This window comes from Gekko japonicus, unplaced genomic scaffold (assembly GCF_001447785.1).
Source record: "Gekko japonicus isolate JY-2015 unplaced genomic scaffold, Gekko_japonicus_V1.1 scaffold22, whole genome shotgun sequence".
In the NCBI taxonomy this organism is placed as follows: Eukaryota; Metazoa; Chordata; class Lepidosauria; order Squamata; family Gekkonidae; genus Gekko; species Gekko japonicus.
Genome location: NW_015175971.1, coordinates 245,911 through 262,609, shown reverse-complemented (window position 1 = coordinate 262,609; position 16,699 = coordinate 245,911). Strand labels below are relative to the sequence as shown.

Sequence of the window (16,699 nt, the reverse complement as noted above, 5' to 3'; positions counted from 1 at the left end):
CCAACATTGGATTCTCTCATGTTCTTATGCTGCTACCTTTCCTTTGTTTAGTAGTAGTGTTATAGCTCCATTTCTTATTGTCGGGTACTTTTCCATAGTCACTCCTCCTATTCCAACATGTTAGTTGCTATAGCATCAGCATATAATTGTGTTGTTCTATTTTTCCTCTTCAGGAGATTCAGTTAACTAACAATGACCTCAAGAAATATGGATGAATTGTTTGTAAGAACCTTAACAAATTTTGCAACTTGTTTAAAAATGTGATTTTTTAAATCATGGAACACTTTTTCTCCCCACCCCAAGGCCAATCATCTTAAAAGCACACAGCTAGTAAAAGAGCTGCCAGGAAGGCGTGGTGGAGCTTGGTGGTAGTTGAAGTTGGTGGCATGCTGTGGAAAAGAAACAGTGCTGGAATTAATGAAGTACTTTAACATCAAAGGAAATGTGCATATTTCTAGGGTCTTCTCTGTCTGTAATTTTTATGGTTGGGAGAAGAAAAGAGGGGAGGAGAAACTCTAGACTCATATTCAAGATTATGAGGTTGATTTTTAGTTGAACACAGCATAGTTTTTGTGGTTGAGGAAGCAGTTTGGAGGATTTTTTTTAAAAAAATCCAGAACTTTTTCCAAATCCTATAACTTTTAATTCCTTAGACCATCCACCTCAATTATATATTCCCTGCAAAGTTATGTATTATGTTGGACCATTATCATGCTAGCTCTTATCATAGGCCATTTCAAGGTTATTATATGTAATTAGATCTGAACCATAAAAAGAACCATATCAGCATATCAAAATACATTCATAACCTTAACATTTAGAATGTATGGTATCTGGCATACTCTAAATATCAGTGCCATCACATATGGTAAATGAAGCCTCAGCTAGTTCAATCATTGCTTTAATAATTTTTGTTGCTGCTGCAGCCCCATGACTATAAATGGTCCCAATCTGAATTGGACCTTTGCAGCTCTTTACAATTGTATACCCACAAGGGACTCACAGCTGTCATATGACTGCAAGTCCCCATGGTGATCACATGTTTAATGTAATGCATAGTTCGGGCGTTGTCCCTTTATACTTATCACTAAACCAAGGGATGTTTTTCCTGTGGAACAAGGTTGATTATGGAATGAGGGTTTGCTGTTTATAACTCCAGTTGAAAAAACAGTAAAGACAATAAATAAATTTGGGGAATGCTTTTCTTCAGATACTTTCCACTACTTTTAGAAGCTGTTTTCTCCACAAGGCTCAGCTGGGACAAGATTTAGAAGAATCTTTTTTCATATTGTTAGTTTTGCTAGTAAATATGCATTTTGCTATCTTCTTGGCAGGGGAAGGAGACAGAGTTCCTTCTATTGTTACTACTGCAGCCTTTAGCCTCTTTTTATTGCAAAAAGGTGATTTGCAGTCATACTTTTGGCAGATCCTGTTGGCTGATACACTTTTTTGTGTGCCCCCCGAAGGGGATTTTTTTATTTGCATTTTCTATAAACTACAAACTATAAAAACTACAACGAAATCAGGGCAGGGAACTACATACTATGGGTGAAAGTAAAGAAAACCCACTAAAAAGCCTTCTTGCGCCCCATGGCTAGGAGCCTCCTACAGAGGCTCCAGGGGTGGCACGGACAATCGCGCCCCCTCCTTACCGCGGGCTCTGGCAGTCCTCTCCCGGAGGATCGGGAGAAGCAACCGCCATGGCGAACGTCAAAACCGGAAGTCCGGCTTATATACTTTTGAGGCAGCAGTCAAGTAAAATCACCTTAATTGTTCATAACCTTAATTCTCCTGTGTTTTGGTAACATAGAAAGTCACCAACATTTTGGGGGAGGGTGGTTAGTGGATTCAGTGGAGGGACTTTGCAAAGCAGTGGGCAGCATGAACCCACAAACTGTTCCACTCCCATCTTACCAGCACCATGTTTTGTCTTGTGAATTCTTTCCAGAAAAAAAATCTTTATCATTTCTCCCCCGATCAAAATACTTACTGCACCCTCATTCTTCTGTGTATTATGTATTACCTGTGAAATCTGTACTGCTTTTTTAGCCAGGCTGGAAATTCCCCCCCCCCAAAAAAAAATCTTTCCTGCTTTGCATTGCATGCTGAATAGGGGTGTGCAAAACAAACAAACAAAAAATGGTATTTTTCGGGTTTGAGTATATTGAACCTGAAAAATATTGGTATCTCCTGATATTCCCAAATTCCAATACCAGTATGGTATTCAGGAATTTTTGGAAATCCTGAATTTTTTGGCCCCATTATACCTTATTGGGAGGACCATTATATTCAGTGGTCCCCATAGAGTATAATGGGGAATCAATCTAGGGGCATCTGTTCCTTGAGGGGGCTGTTTTTTGAGGTAGAGGCACCAAATTTTCAACATAGCTGCTGGTGCCTCTCCTAAAAAACAACAAACAAACAAAAACCCCTCGTAGTTTAGAAAAGAATGGACTAGGGGGTCCAGATCTGTAAGCCCCCAAAGAAGGTGCCCCCATCCTCCATTTTTTTCAATGGAGAAAAAAGGTTTTTAAAGGGACTGCAGTCTATTTAAATGCCTTCTCCAGGCTGCGAGTGAACTCTGTTCCCTTTAAACACCTTCTTCAAGCAATGAGTTCACCTGGAAGGCATTTAAAGGGACTGCAATCCCTTTAAATGTCTTTTAATTTTGACTATTTGGCGGTCTGGGGGGCCCGCTTGGCCATTTCAGATAGCCTAAAAAAATACTCAAATCTATATCCAGTGGAAAGAATAGCCAGAAAATACAGATAAGGTATTTTTCAGACTTTTTTTGCCTCAGGTACAGCCAAATGCACACCCCTAATGCTGAATGTGCTGCTGATACTTTCACCATACCTGGGCCCATTTTCTTTTCCCTCCCCCATGCCTTTGAAGACTAGTGAACCATTATCAAATATAAAATGGAGTTGCAGTCTCTGTTAAATCACCCATCCACCTTCTAGTATGTTAAATGAACAAATTCAAGTTCTTGTAAAACCATTTTATTCTGAAAAGTTAAGCCAATAGAGCCTACCTTTTGGTGTGTTTGTAAAATCTGGTATTTCAGTCATGTAATGGAGTGTGAATGGAAGGAAGTGAAGAACAAATACGTAGTTGCTCTGTAGCTTGAAATAGCCACAGCAGCCTGTGCAAGAATGTTAAGAGGAGGTCATGCAGTGGGAGCACACAGGCATCTCAAGGATTATCTCAAGCATTTTCAGGGCAAGATTCAGGTGGGTAGCTGTGTTGGTCGGAAGCAGCAGAACAAAGTTTGAGTCCAATGGCACCTTTAAGATCAACAAAGTTTTATTGAAGGTATAAGCTTTTGTATGCACTGCTGAAGAAGTGTGCTTGCACATGAAAGCTTATACCTTCAATAAAATGTTGTGCGTCTTAAAGGTGGACTCAAACTTTATTTTCAGAGCAAGGCACTCAAGGAGGAGGAGCATGCAGAACACGTTATATAAATGGGTAGTAAGAGGTTGTAGCTGGCAATACAATGCACTGGAAACAATATTACATTAAATGCAATGGGCTGGATCCAACCAGCTTTTCTGCTGGTGAAAAGGAAGCAGGGATTGTGCAGGGGATCAGGGACCTGCATGTACAAAAACAGTGCGGGATGAGGGCTGTAGAATGTAGGCAAATGGAGTGAGTGGAAAAGCTGGCAAGATCCAGCCTGCTACACTAATAGACACACGACTACCTCTAATAGTGACGTTTCCAGACCCTTTCCTTAACCATATGGTTAAGTATGGTTCTAATCTATTTCAGATCTTTGGTGTTGCTTCTTTGTCAGGTGCAAAACAATTTTCCTTTTCTTTCTTTTTGCTGTGAAGTCACAGTAACTTATGGCGACCTCATAGGATTTTCGAGGCAGGAGATATTCAAAGGTGGTTTGCCATTGCTTGCCTCTCTCTATTACTGTCTGGAAGAATACCTGATAGTTAACTATCAAAAAGATCTTTGTTTTTAGGGGGTAAATCTCATGTACACCACAAGTCTAGTGCAAGATGCTTGTGTTAAAAAGATTGGCTACAGCAGCATCAAATATTATCTATCATTTCTTTTGTTCATCTGGGGCTCAGTATATCCCAGCTGCCATCAGAATTTTAATGCCAAAGTGGCTGTGCAAGGTTTGTATGGGGCTGGTATCTGGATTGACAAAATAGGGGAGTCCTTGGGTTCAGTTCCTTAAATTCCTATGTTCCATTTGCAGAATTCCGAATTGTGTAGCAGGAATAGCTCTCCAAGCTGAATTGGGACAACCATCTCTTGAAGCTCAGGCTTGGCTGAAAGCTTTCCCCCTTAAAATTAAAATTACACACTCTGGCATCCAAGAGGGCTACCTCAGCTTAGTCAGAGAGGACTCTTAAGATCTTCGTCGTGGTCTCTGTGCAGTCCCACACATGGGTCGGGCGCCTGCGCGCGACCTCGACCAGAGAAACTTCTAGAGCTTTGCCTCAGAAAACTTTTTGGCGGGCTCTCTTCCCGCCCTAGGGAGCAGGCACGTACTGTGCATGCCTGGAGCGGGGGAGAGAGCCGCCTCCCACAAGTGTCGATCTCCACCGACGCATCCCTCTGGTGTTGGGGAGCCCAGTGTGGAATCCTTTCAGCGCAGGGGACCTGGTCTCGTCGTGAGACCACCCTTCATATCGATGTCCTGGAGCTGCGTGCAGTTCATCTCGCTCTCCACTGTTTCCTCCCGGTTCTTCGAGGTTGTCAGACAACGAATGGTCCATCCCCCTTCGATATCTGAAACCTATATTTCTCGAGTTCGGTCACCTTGTAGTTGATGGCTTTGCAACTGCAGACAACGCCCGGTGTTGCCTCTTTTTCAGCCGTGGTCCGCCATCTGAAGTTGCTGGGAGATGCCTTTCTCCACACCTGGAAGGGAACCCTATTCTACTTCTTCCCTTCATTCCCCTTGATCTCCTGTGTCGCTCAGAAGATTGTGGCTAATGCCACGTCATGCATCCTTGTCACTCCATGGTGGCTGCGCCAAGTCTGGTTTCCGCACCTCCTTCGTCTCTCCAACCGGACGTTCCGGCCGCTGCCTGTCTTCCCTGATCTCCTCTCTTGGGCTTGAGGAAGGATCCTGCACCCCGATCCGGGCTTCTTCAGATTGACAGCCTGGAAGATCCTGCACTAGACTTCCCGCCTGAAGTGTCTGAAGTCCTCCTGAATGCCAGGAAGCCCTCTACCTATGCTCCAGTCGTATGCCTCTGATCACTCCTTTGATCCCGTCCAGTCGTCTCTCCGTGAGATTTTTTCCTACATCGTCTCATAAAAAAATAATGGCCTTGCATACTCGTCGTTAAAGGTCCATTTAGCGGCCATCTCCACCTACCATCCCTTGATACAGGGATCCACAGTCTTTTCCCACCGTCTTACAAAGTTGTTTCTTAAAGGTCTCTTCTGGCTCTGTTTCCCTAGGAAGCCTTTGGTGCCTTCCTGGAGTCTGTCACTCGTTCTCACTCAACGTATGTCCAAGCCATTAGAGCCCATGGCTATAGTCGATCTCAGGTTGCTCTCCTGGAAAATGGCCTTCCTTATAGCGATTACTACTGTACGCAGGGTAGGGGAACTAGCTGCCTTTCGGGCTGATCCCCCCCTATACAATTTTTCATAGGGAGAAGGTTGTCCTTAGACCAGACCCTTCTTTCCTGCCTAAAGTCGTTTCTGCTTTTCACCTGTCCCAGTTGTCTGTCTTACCTTCTTTCTTTCCAAATCCGACTGATGCTTCTCAGAGAACCCTCCACTGCTTCGATGTGGGCAGAGTGCTCTCTTTTTATTTATACAGGACTCAGTCTATACGTAAATCTCCTTGGCTGTTCCTTGTCTATGGCCCCCCTCTTGTGGGGGAGCCAAATTTTCTCATCAACCTGTTTCTACCTGTGTCACTGCCCATTCCACATGGGCGGTATCGACATCCACCGCTTTCCTGGCTGGTATTCCGCTGGAGGACGTCTGTGCAGCTACTACGTGGTCCTTGGCATCAACCTTCGTGACCCACTATGCACTTGACGTCCAAGCTCAACAGGATGCTGCATTTGGCCAGTTGGTGCTGCGATCTCTCTTCGCTTGACTCTGCTGCGTCCCCAGGTAGGGTGTTTTTTCTCACTGATGACACTGTGTCTTAACCAGTATTCTTTGTGTTTTTTGCAGCTGCCAGCTCCCTCCTCCAACTGGTTCAGCTCTTGTAATCACCCATGTGTGGGACTGCACAGAGACCACGACAAAAATAAACAGGTTGCTTACCTGTAAGTGATGATCTTCGAGTGGTCATCTGTGCAGTACCACAATCCCACCCAGCCTTTCCCACTGCTGGCATCTCTTGTTCACCTTTCTTTGGCTTGATGGGACTTACCGGTAGCGGTCAAAGGAACTGAGTGGGAGGCGGCTCTCTCCCCCGCTCCAGGCATGTGCAGTGCGTGCATGCTCCCCAGGGCGGGAAGAGAGCCCACCAAAAGGTTTTCTGAGGTGAAGCTCTAGACGTTTCTCTGGTCAAGGTCGTGCGCAGGCGCCCAAACCCATGTGTGGTACTGCACAGATGACCACTCGAAGATCATCAGTTACAGGTAAGCAACCTGTTTTTTCCCAGTGGGATAAACTTGTAAGGCAGTGACTACAGCTCCTCAGCCTTTCCTTGGACTCTCTTTATGCAGTTACCAGACAGGAAGCCATAGGAATGATTAAGGAATGTCTGTTGAAGTATAATTATAACAGTACAATCTGTAGAGCATGGTGTGTTTTTTCTACTCAACCTGTTCATATTCTTCCACCTGGAGGGCTTCCCAGTTACTGCTCATATTTGATTGTTCCTTGCTATAGGCATGCTTTTATATTGTCACGCCTTAATGCCCTACCATTCTAGAGCAGGGGTGTTGAACTCATTTGTTGGGCCGGGCCATGTGTGTCATAAAATGTAATGCCAGGTAGTGGAAATATAAACTTTATAAAGGACACAAACACAAAGGTTTTTTTTTTTTACTTAAAACAAAAACATGTTTAAAACATTAGCACTCTTGCAATATTTTGTTTATTTAACAGTGTCTGATAACTGACACCTCTTGCTCTGAATTATTGCATTAAAATGTCTGTGCTGTTGCAATTTTGAGTATGCTGCTCAGGTGTGTATCTGTAAGCTGCAAACCTATGATGACGCAGCAGCAGCAAAACTGGAAGAAGAAGCAGAAGACAGCCAGTTCCACAGCGGGCCTGATAGAAGCCCTCTGGGGGCCTGATCCGGCCCCTGGGCCGCTAGTTTTTCACGCCTGTTCTAGAGTTTTGCAAGGGAGGTAAAATACCATATGCTGATAAAGTATATGATTGTGGTGCAGGTAGTGTAGACACCCTGTATCACGTGACCTTTGAATGTAATTACTTTTCTGAGCCTAGAAATCTTTTAATTCTTCCTTTGCTTCAAAATATAGCTCATATGGAGACATTACCTCTTTTATTAGAAGATAATAGCAGACCTATCACTCCTTTAGTTGAGAAGTTTTATGCATCTTTACTAGATTTTCGCAGCCGTTAAGTGGGGTCTAGCTTTTCCTGTATTTTAGTAATTTGCTTAAACCTAATAAGTTAAGAAGCAGTATGAGGCAGAAAAAAAGCTTGCCTCTCTGTATTCCTTGGGGGTCTTTCATCCAAATACTGACCAGGGCCAACCCTGCTTAGCTTTTAGAAATCTGATGAGATAATGCTGGCATGAGCTAGCCAGGTGAAGGCTGTGCACGATTACATGAATAATGTACTATTTGTTCTTTATTTATTATGTTTGAAGGTGTATAGAAGCCTCTGTCCTGCTGCATATATGAATAATTAAAAGCTGGTTTATATGGGATTTCTCAGTGCTTGTCCCCACAAGCCCTGAAGATAATATGAATGTGTATGTGATGCCTGGGCCACGGCTATTATGGACCATGCCAGAAGGAATTGGTACTAGCTTCTGGAGTTGTTTTTTTTTAAGGGGGGGTACTTTTATTTCAACATAGCTTAGCTCTGAGGTGATAACCCAGGACCCCAGGAAGGCTATAAGGAAAGTCAGGGCAGTAATAGAACATCTGGTCTTTCATCCCCCCCCCCCAATTACTTGATACCCTAATGTACATATAAGAATAAAACCAAAATACATCAGAATAGTATTTGTTGCTTTTATTAAACATGTTCATTATTACAAGGATAATCTGATCATATATTAAAATCCCTACTTTCATTTATATACAGGACATGCTACATCAGACATCAATACTTTAACACACATCATATATTATGAATGAAATAAATGAGGTAATGTTTCGAATTTATGGTTTTCACTGTTCCTATAATGTGCTAAAATAATTTTATTTCGGAAACTTACCTTATCAGAGTACTAGAATTCAGGAATTCAGGTTTTTACAATTGACTTTATTCATAAATATGGTCTCATAATTCTCTTTTATGTGTATATTTGGCAATAATAATGAAATATGGCAAATATAGTTTAGATTACAAATAATCTCTCCCAAGGATCATAACCTATTGGGTAAGTGTGTATAAATATTTTATATATCTATATCCATCATTGGCCTGCAAAGCTGGATAGCTCTTTTCATTATTGTTGTAACTACAGGGCTGGTAATGACTCTTGGGGTACAAAATAGCTTGAAACCTTTAAGCTGTAATTTATATGATGACAAAGGTATTCATGTTGAACATACATGAACATACGTGAAGTTTCCTTATACTGAATTAGACCATTGGTCTATCAAGGTCAATGTTATCTATTCAGATTGGTGGTGGCTCTTCAGGGTCTCGGGCAGAGATCTTTCACATCATTTCCTACCTGAGCCACTTATCTGGAGATGCCAGGGATTGAACCTGGGAACTTCTGCATGCCAAGCAGGAGCTCTTCCACTGAGCCACAGCCCCTCCCCAAATAAAATCAAGGTTGCTTTTGAAATTTGTGGGCATTCAATTAAAAATGCTTGTACTGTTTCTGTGATGAGAAACACACCTGCTTGATCTGTTTACAGATAATGGGAAGTGAATTAACAGAAAGAAATAAAAGTAAGCTGTGTGAAATTATTCATTTCTTGACTTCTAATATTGCCTTGAGCCCTGAGAAAACAGTGGGGCTTTATTTGTTCTAGGTATTGTGTGGACTCTTCAAAGCAGACACTTCTTAACAGCTAACAAGGGACAATCATGCTACCTTTTTATGGTGCTGTACTGGCTACATAGTTTCAGAGGATATAATTTCCTGTGTCAAATGGATTTATTATATCAAGAAGTCTTGCTGTACAGTTTTTAATATGTCCAGTATTTGAAAATACGTATATAACATACAAAAATATTTAGTTGATGTGGCAGTATTTTTAGCATCTCAGTTTATCTACAGTCCATTTTATCTGACAGTTTTTAAAAAGAAAAAAAACCTTAATACAAAGAGGTGTGTCTTGCCATTTTGGTCTGGAACAATTCTTCAAAAATACAATATACAAGTCCTCCAGTTTATAACTGTCAGTGTACAATATATTACATTCTTTGCTGCTGATAAAATGTGTTCCATATAGCACATTAAAATGTTGTTGCTTTTCATCTGATGCTTCACACTAAAGGCATGAGGAGATTTGCTTTCAGTGGAATGTGTTGGGGTTAGGCCTAATCATCATGACAACTTTCTTCAGTGAATATGAGCCCCCTCGGAATTCAGCCCAGTAGACGCCATCTTGGTATCGACTTCGGTAGTGTCCACCTCGGTACCACACACCATTAAGGTTGGAGTGTGCACACGCATTGTACCACCATCCGCCTTTCTGGTAATGAGCACAATTACCTGTAATAGAAGGGAAGAATTACACTGTAAAGAAGCAGGGTGTGTCAGTCTAGCTAATATGGCCTTATATATTCAACTGTTTGGGTTTCTGTGTATATTTAAATATATAATGTTTGATGTTGTATATGGGAAGACACTTTTCCTTTGTAGTTCTCTATAATCCATAAGGATGATATGGGAGTACACTGGGGGCAGAAATGGACCAGCATCATGTATCTGATGATGGAATATCCTTTTGGTTGGCATTACTACATTAGAGGATACATCTGCTCTGTAAGATAAGAAACAGGTACCTGTATCATTCTTTCCAGTTTTGTAAGGGTACACCCTTACCAAGAGCACATGGCATGAGTTATTTCCCCCTTAGCATAGTGCATCTACCCTTGTGTACTTATAGGCCAGTCATGATTTAAAGGTGTGTTCTCCACCCTTTTAATACAGACAATATGTGAGAGAAATCTTATGAGATAATGCAAACCTTGTGTTAACAGGAACCCCCAAATTATCCTTTTCTAGCTCACCATTGGATACCATGCCTTTAGCAAACTAGTCCTGTGGTTAACATGAAGTGAAGAGACCTCATCCCCTTTCTTCCAGCCTCTTCATAATCACATACATTTCAGATTGGGAAGGGAATTTAGTGCTGAGCTTGATCTATGAGTTTCCTAACATCCCTCAAATCCAATGGAAAATGTGGAAAATTCAGAGGGAGGGTTGGATTGCTCTGAGCTTTGAAGAATGACACAGAAGCAGCATGGCTCTCCTCTTCTCGAAGTCCTTTGTGGCAATTAGAGAACTTGGGGAAGTGGTCAGGTTGGAGTCAACTATAAATTTATTTATTTTATTTATATCCTGCCCTCCCCCACAAGTGGCAAATAAAGACTTACAGTAAGCCAAGCCAATATCTGTGCACCCTGTAAGTGAGATTGGGTCTCTTAGATGGATTTCTCTGACCCTTGATTGCTTCTGTTACCTTACTACCATATGCCACTTTTCGGCTAGTTGCTGCCTAATTGTGGACTATTTAGCAAGCCATCTGTGAAATTCAGGTAGGTTGAGCATGTTAGGCAGTGAGGTTCCTGATTTGTGGCTCCTGGTTGTTCTGGTTTGCTTAACTTTTCTCCCATTCCCGGAATTCTAAGTTCTTGCTTTTGTTGTTTGGTTTGCCTGACCCACTTTGCTGGCTATTTGCCTCTCTTGGAACTGTGTTCAACAGACTGCTGGTATGGAGTTCCAAGACAATCTGCAAAAACAGATTTACTTAAGAGCTAGCTTCTCTAGGGCACATCTCTGACATCTAGTATGAGTAACTTAGTTTTCAGTTTGTTCAATACATTATATAAAAATAACATGTTATAACAATTGTTTTCTCTAAAATATATTCTCATTAAATTCCTTGTAACTTTTATACCTGTGTATACATCATGATCTCTGTCCAGTGTAGTGAATTGTTTCCCATTGTGCCACGTGAAGGAATCTCCAGCATTACCATTGTATCGGCCCAGACGTAACTTGTAGTATTCACTTTCTGGCTCCAGTCGGAAACTGGCATATTCAGCAAATACTTTACGGCCTGACCAGTCTTCCATAGTTATTAGCAATTTGTAGTTGCCTTGATTGGTCAACCAGTAAATATTTTCTAAGCCCAACCAGTACTCTCCATCTATGTTACCAAACCCTTGCTGTATGAAAAAAAAGAATAAGTGAATTAGTGCATGGTGCCAAATTCATATAACTATCCTTAATTGCAGTAAAATTGTGGTGCTTTCATAGTAAATGCAAGAGAACTCTCTGGGATGTATTGTCATCTCTGAAAATATCATGGTAAGTTCCTTCCTTGGCTTTGTCAGCCCTCTGCCTTTGTGAGCTGGGAAAAAATGTTATTTTCCGAAGGTTGCTGAGGAAGCTATTAAGTGTCTGTCTGGTTTCTTGTGGACCAGTGCCCACCTCTTGGAATTTATGACCAGCATTGCTTCTGACCGATTCTCTCATTGGCAGTTTAAGCATGAGCTCATGTAAGAAATACAGTTTTCTTTTAGCTGTGCAGATTTAAATTTAAATTGTAGGTTACCTTACCATTATGGGAGTTGCTTTCCCATACTACTTCACATGCTGCTCTGGCAGTATATGAATCTTGAACTCACATAGGACAGATAAATGCCATAGTGCCTTCCTTCAAACATCCTCTGGGCAGAGTTGAGGAGAAAATATGAGAAGGAAGAAACCATGGTATCCACCCTACTCATGTGACTTCAAGGTGGTTGCTTACTTATACCTAACTCAGGCTCCGGTCACACTGGCCGGAAAATGCGGGGGGGGGGGAAGCGTGGCTGTTTGCCCTGGGGCTAAATAACGCGCGGTTGCGCGATCCGAATCTCGTGGAGGTCCCAAGGTTAGGGGGGAGGTACCGATCATACCACAAGCAAAGAAGCGTGGCGGCGTGGCAAACGGGGCACTCCATGAAACTGCAGAGCGCTCGGGTTAGAACGGATAAAAGGAAGTACTTCTTCACCCAAAGAGTGATTAACACATGGAATTCACTGCCACAGGAAGTGGTGGGTGCTACAAGCATGGACGGCTTCAAAAGGGAATTAGATAAGCATATGGAGCAGAGGTCCATCAGTGGCTATTAGCCACAAGGTATAGCTAGGGGCTCTGGGGCAAGTGATGCTCTGTCTTCTTGGTGCTTGGGGGGGGGGTCAACAGTGGGAGGGCTTCTAATGTCCTGGCCCCACTGGTGGACCTCCTGATGGCACTGGTATTTCTGGCCACTGTGTGACACAGAGTGTTGGACTGGATGGGCCTTTGACCTGATCCAACATTGGCATCTCTTATGTTCTTATGTTCTTAAACGGGGTTGTGTTTGTTTTGTTTAAACTGAAGTGTGCGCATGCTCCGTTGGGTGCTTGTGCGCATCCCGTGGAGACTTAATAAAAACCTTTGTGCACTATTCAGAGTCTGTTTCAGGTGGACAGGTGGGTCTTCCGAGGGTCAAATGACACAGCCCCTGTCCCCCTATAGCCGCCCTTCCCCACTCCCTCAGCTGTTCCTTCAGCCCCCTGCCCCCAAACCTCCCCTCAACCCCCCACTCCTCCCCCTTCCTTGATCTGCTCTGTCCTTCTGCCCTTCTCCCCTGACCCAAATCTCACTCTCCTGTGTTGCGTTTCATCTGGCTGCTCTCCTCTTCTCTGCACGACTCAAGTCTTAGCGAGCTGCTCAGTTGTGTGGTTTTGTTTTTTAAACTACAGTTTGTGCATGCACCATTGGGCGCTTGTGTGCATCCATGGAGACTTGGAAAAAAACCCACCTTTTTGCTAGGGGACATGGGCGGGCGCCAGAACTACCACCGGAAACGCGATCAGACGCCCGCCCTTGCCCCGCGGTTTCCGGAAACTAGTACCTCCGAGGTACTAGTTTTTTACCGCGCGTTTTCCGCGGGAAGCCTCGGGTGAGCCACGGGAGCTCTATGCTTCCCAGATGTGGTGATGAGATTGCGCCCGGAAAATCTGCCTATCTTCCGTCCCTGTAGCGTGGCTAATGCTCCGTGTGACCGCAGCCTCAGTTATACTAGTAGAGCAGAATGAGAAGAAGCCATAGGGAAACATCTCCCATGCCTCTGCACTGGATTTTTACAAACCAAATTCAGGTTTGTACTGAATTTTACAAACAAAATTCAGGTTTGTACACTGGATTTTTACAAACCAAATTCTTGCAGGTTTCAAACCAAATTCTGCTCTGGCTTATCCTAGTGCTTTACCTGGACAGCCTTTCTTGGACATAATGGAAAAACTTCCCCAGAATCTTTGGTCCAACCTCACTCTCTAGCTCAGGGGAAATGACAGAGGGATCTGAACTGCCAGATCTTGTTCTGTATAATAATGGCTGCTGACAAAGACTTGCCACCTATGCAACAAATTTGCAGCAGTCGACTTGTATAAATCCTTTCTTGTCTTTGCTACCTGTTTTCCTGTTATGCTACCAGACACTTTCAGCTGCTTTGAAACTCTGTTATCCTCTTCCTCTAATTAACCATCTGCTGCTGCTCCCTATAGGCAGTGTCTGGGCTTACATACTGCCTGGATTTTGGATTGTCAGCTTGCCTGTTTCGTTGCGTGCTGCTAATCTTTAAAATAAATAAACAAAAACCTTGCTACTTTTCTGTGGTCTTAGCCATCCATGGCTTCCAGAATTCCAGCTTCTGGACAGCTGAGAGATTTTTGTCAAAGTTCAGTCAAAACTGTCTACTAGGCTGTGCAATTAATGAAGCCTGCAAGGGAAAATGTAGGCCATGATCTGCTTGCTCTGACAATGAGTGTTTCAGTAAACATGGACATGAACACACATGAAGCTGCCTTATACTGAATCAGACAGTGGCCCACTAGGGGTTGGTATTATTTACTCAGACTGGCAGCAGCTGTCCAGGGTCCCAGGTAGAGGTTGCCCTTATCACCTACTGCCTGCTCCTTTTATAACTGGAGATATCAGGGATTTAACCTGAAACCTTCTGCATGCAAAGCAGGAGCTCTTCCACTGCACGATAACTCCTCCCCAACCAGATACCCTGCGTTGATTTGGGTTGTTTAATGCTGCCTGAGATGCAAACCATTAGCCTTCATGGATAAGTGTCCTAACCCCTTGTTAGAAAGATTTTAAACAAATTTTGACAACTTTTCTTAAAATTAAAATACCCAGCCCTTTTCATTTGTCCTAACCTTGTAAGTTTCCCAGTTCCTGAAAAAGTTGACAGATCCATCTAGACGTCTCTGAATTACTGTCCAGCCACCAGGATCATGTCGTTGGTCACACCAGACCTGCATCAGACGGTTTGTATTTTCAGGCTTCACAAGGTATATTGAACTGGTATCATGGCCATCTTCCAAAGCCTGCAGACAGTCTCTCCAAGGACCTGGTTGAGAGCAGATAAATAATGTCTATCACTGACACAGATGTGTTAATATTTCCTGCTGCCAGGGATATTTCTTGATAGAAGGGCACATCAGCTGGTGATGTGGGTTTTCTGAGAAAATTTTTTTTTTTTTTTGGTAAACAAAGTTTTTATTTTTTTCCTTCATTGAGAAATCATTACATCCGTTAAAAATCGTCAATCATTAATTACATTGTTCCCAATTCACTCCCCTACCCTCCTGACTTCCCGCAATGACCTCTCCCTTTCCCCCCGTGTTGCAACACCATCTTCAGTATTCTCATTGTTCTTAAACATTAGTATCCCTAGATAACATACAGTTATATTAATATTGTTCTAAACATAGTAAATTTTGCTTTACATCCCAGTTCTTTTCCAGGTAGATTTTGAAGTCCTTCCATTCTTCCATAAACTCTTCATCTTCTTTGTTGTTTAATTTTCTTGTGATTTTATCCATTTCTGCCATGAACAGAACTTTTTGTATCCAATCTTCAATTTCTGGTACTTTATCCAATTTCCAATATTGTGCATAAGTCATTCTAGCTGTTGTTATTAAGTACCAGAACAAAGTCTTTTTAGATATGTTCACTTCTTCCATTTTGAGACCCAAAAGCAGAATTTCCGGTAATTTTTTAAATGAGCATTTAAATATTTTTTGTATCTCTTCGTGGACTTTTGTCCAGAAATCCCTGGCTTTTTCACACGTCCACCACATATGGTAAAATGAACCTTCATGTTTTTTACATTTCCAACAACTATTTGACATATTTTGGTTCATATTAGCTATTTTTTTTGGTGTCATGTACCATCTATACATCATCTTATAACAATTTTCTCTAACATTAGTACATGTCGAAATCTTAATAGAATTTTTCCACAAAAATTCCCACGTTTCAATTGATATTTCTTTGTTCATATTAATTGCCCACTTTAACATTTGTTCTTTAACCATTTCATCTTCTGTATACCATTTTAACAATATTTTATACATATTTGAAATCTTTTTTTTCCCTATTCCCTCCCATATATTTTCCATCTCATTTTTTTCTTCCCTAAAACCAAAATTCCTTTTGTCAGATTTAAAAACATCATAAATTTGCATATATCTCAACCATTCATATTTATAATCAATCTCATTCTGCTTTTTCATAACCCATTCTGTTCCCTCTTTCTTAATTAAGTCTCTGTATGGCAACCAGTCCTTACCCTGCTGTCTTGAGTAAGGCACTAAAACTTCTGCAGGTACAATCCAGAGTGGTCTTGTCTCATAAAAATGTTTTTTGTATCTCATCCAAGTCGCAAATATTGCTCTCCTTACCAAATGGTGCCGAAAAAAGCCATCCATTTTTGTCTTATCATACCATAAGTAGGCATGCCAGCCAAACCTGCAATCGTGTCCTTCTAATGTCAGCAGTTTCTTATTGTCTAATATTACCCATTGTTCCATCCAAGTTAAACAAACTGCTTCATAATATAGTCTCAGGTTTGGTAATTGCAGTCCTCCTCTTTCTTTGGCATCACAAAGTATTTTCATTTTTATTCTTGGTTTCTTCCCTGCCCAAACAAATTTAGAAAGTTCTTGTTGCCATTTAGACAGCAAATCTGTTTTGTGTAATATTGGAATTGTTTGGAACAGGAACATCAGTCGTGGTAAGACATTCATTTTTATTACTGAAATTCTTCCCATCAGCGATAAGTTCATTGTCTCCCATTTTTTAAAGTCTTGAGTTAGCTTATTCCATAGTTTCTCATAATTGTTCTTATACAAATCTACATTTTTCGCAGTTAACTCAATCCCTAAATATTTTGTTTTCTTGACCACTTCGCATTGTACCAGTTCTTGTAGTTCCATCTGTCTTTGTTTTATCATATTTTTACATATCAGTTTTGTTTTATTTTTATTCACGTAAAACCCTGCCACTTCCCCAAATTCGTTTATTTTTTCAAACAGT

The 16,699-nt window shown here is 41.8% G+C and overlaps 2 protein-coding genes across 3 annotated transcripts in view; one reads left to right on the top strand and one right to left on the bottom strand.

Annotated features, from left to right (window-relative positions):
• The window catches only part of RALGPS1 (Ral GEF with PH domain and SH3 binding motif 1), a 347,217-nt gene that overhangs the window by 113,356 nt on the left and 217,162 nt on the right, over positions 1–16,699 (top strand). The gene's annotated exons all lie outside the window — the stretch shown is intronic.
• ANGPTL2 (angiopoietin like 2) overlaps positions 8,880–16,699 on the bottom strand; it is a 45,086-nt gene continuing 37,266 nt past the window's right edge. Inside the window, exons 3-5 of the mRNA XM_015426074.1 lie at positions 14,536–14,729; positions 11,235–11,505; positions 8,880–9,823 (exon numbers count right to left, since the gene is read on the bottom strand). Coding sequence (XP_015281560.1) covers positions 9,624–9,823; positions 11,235–11,505; positions 14,536–14,729 — 665 coding nt within the window. The 3' untranslated portion in view covers positions 8,880–9,623. The remainder of the gene's footprint in view (positions 9,824–11,234; positions 11,506–14,535; positions 14,730–16,699) is intronic.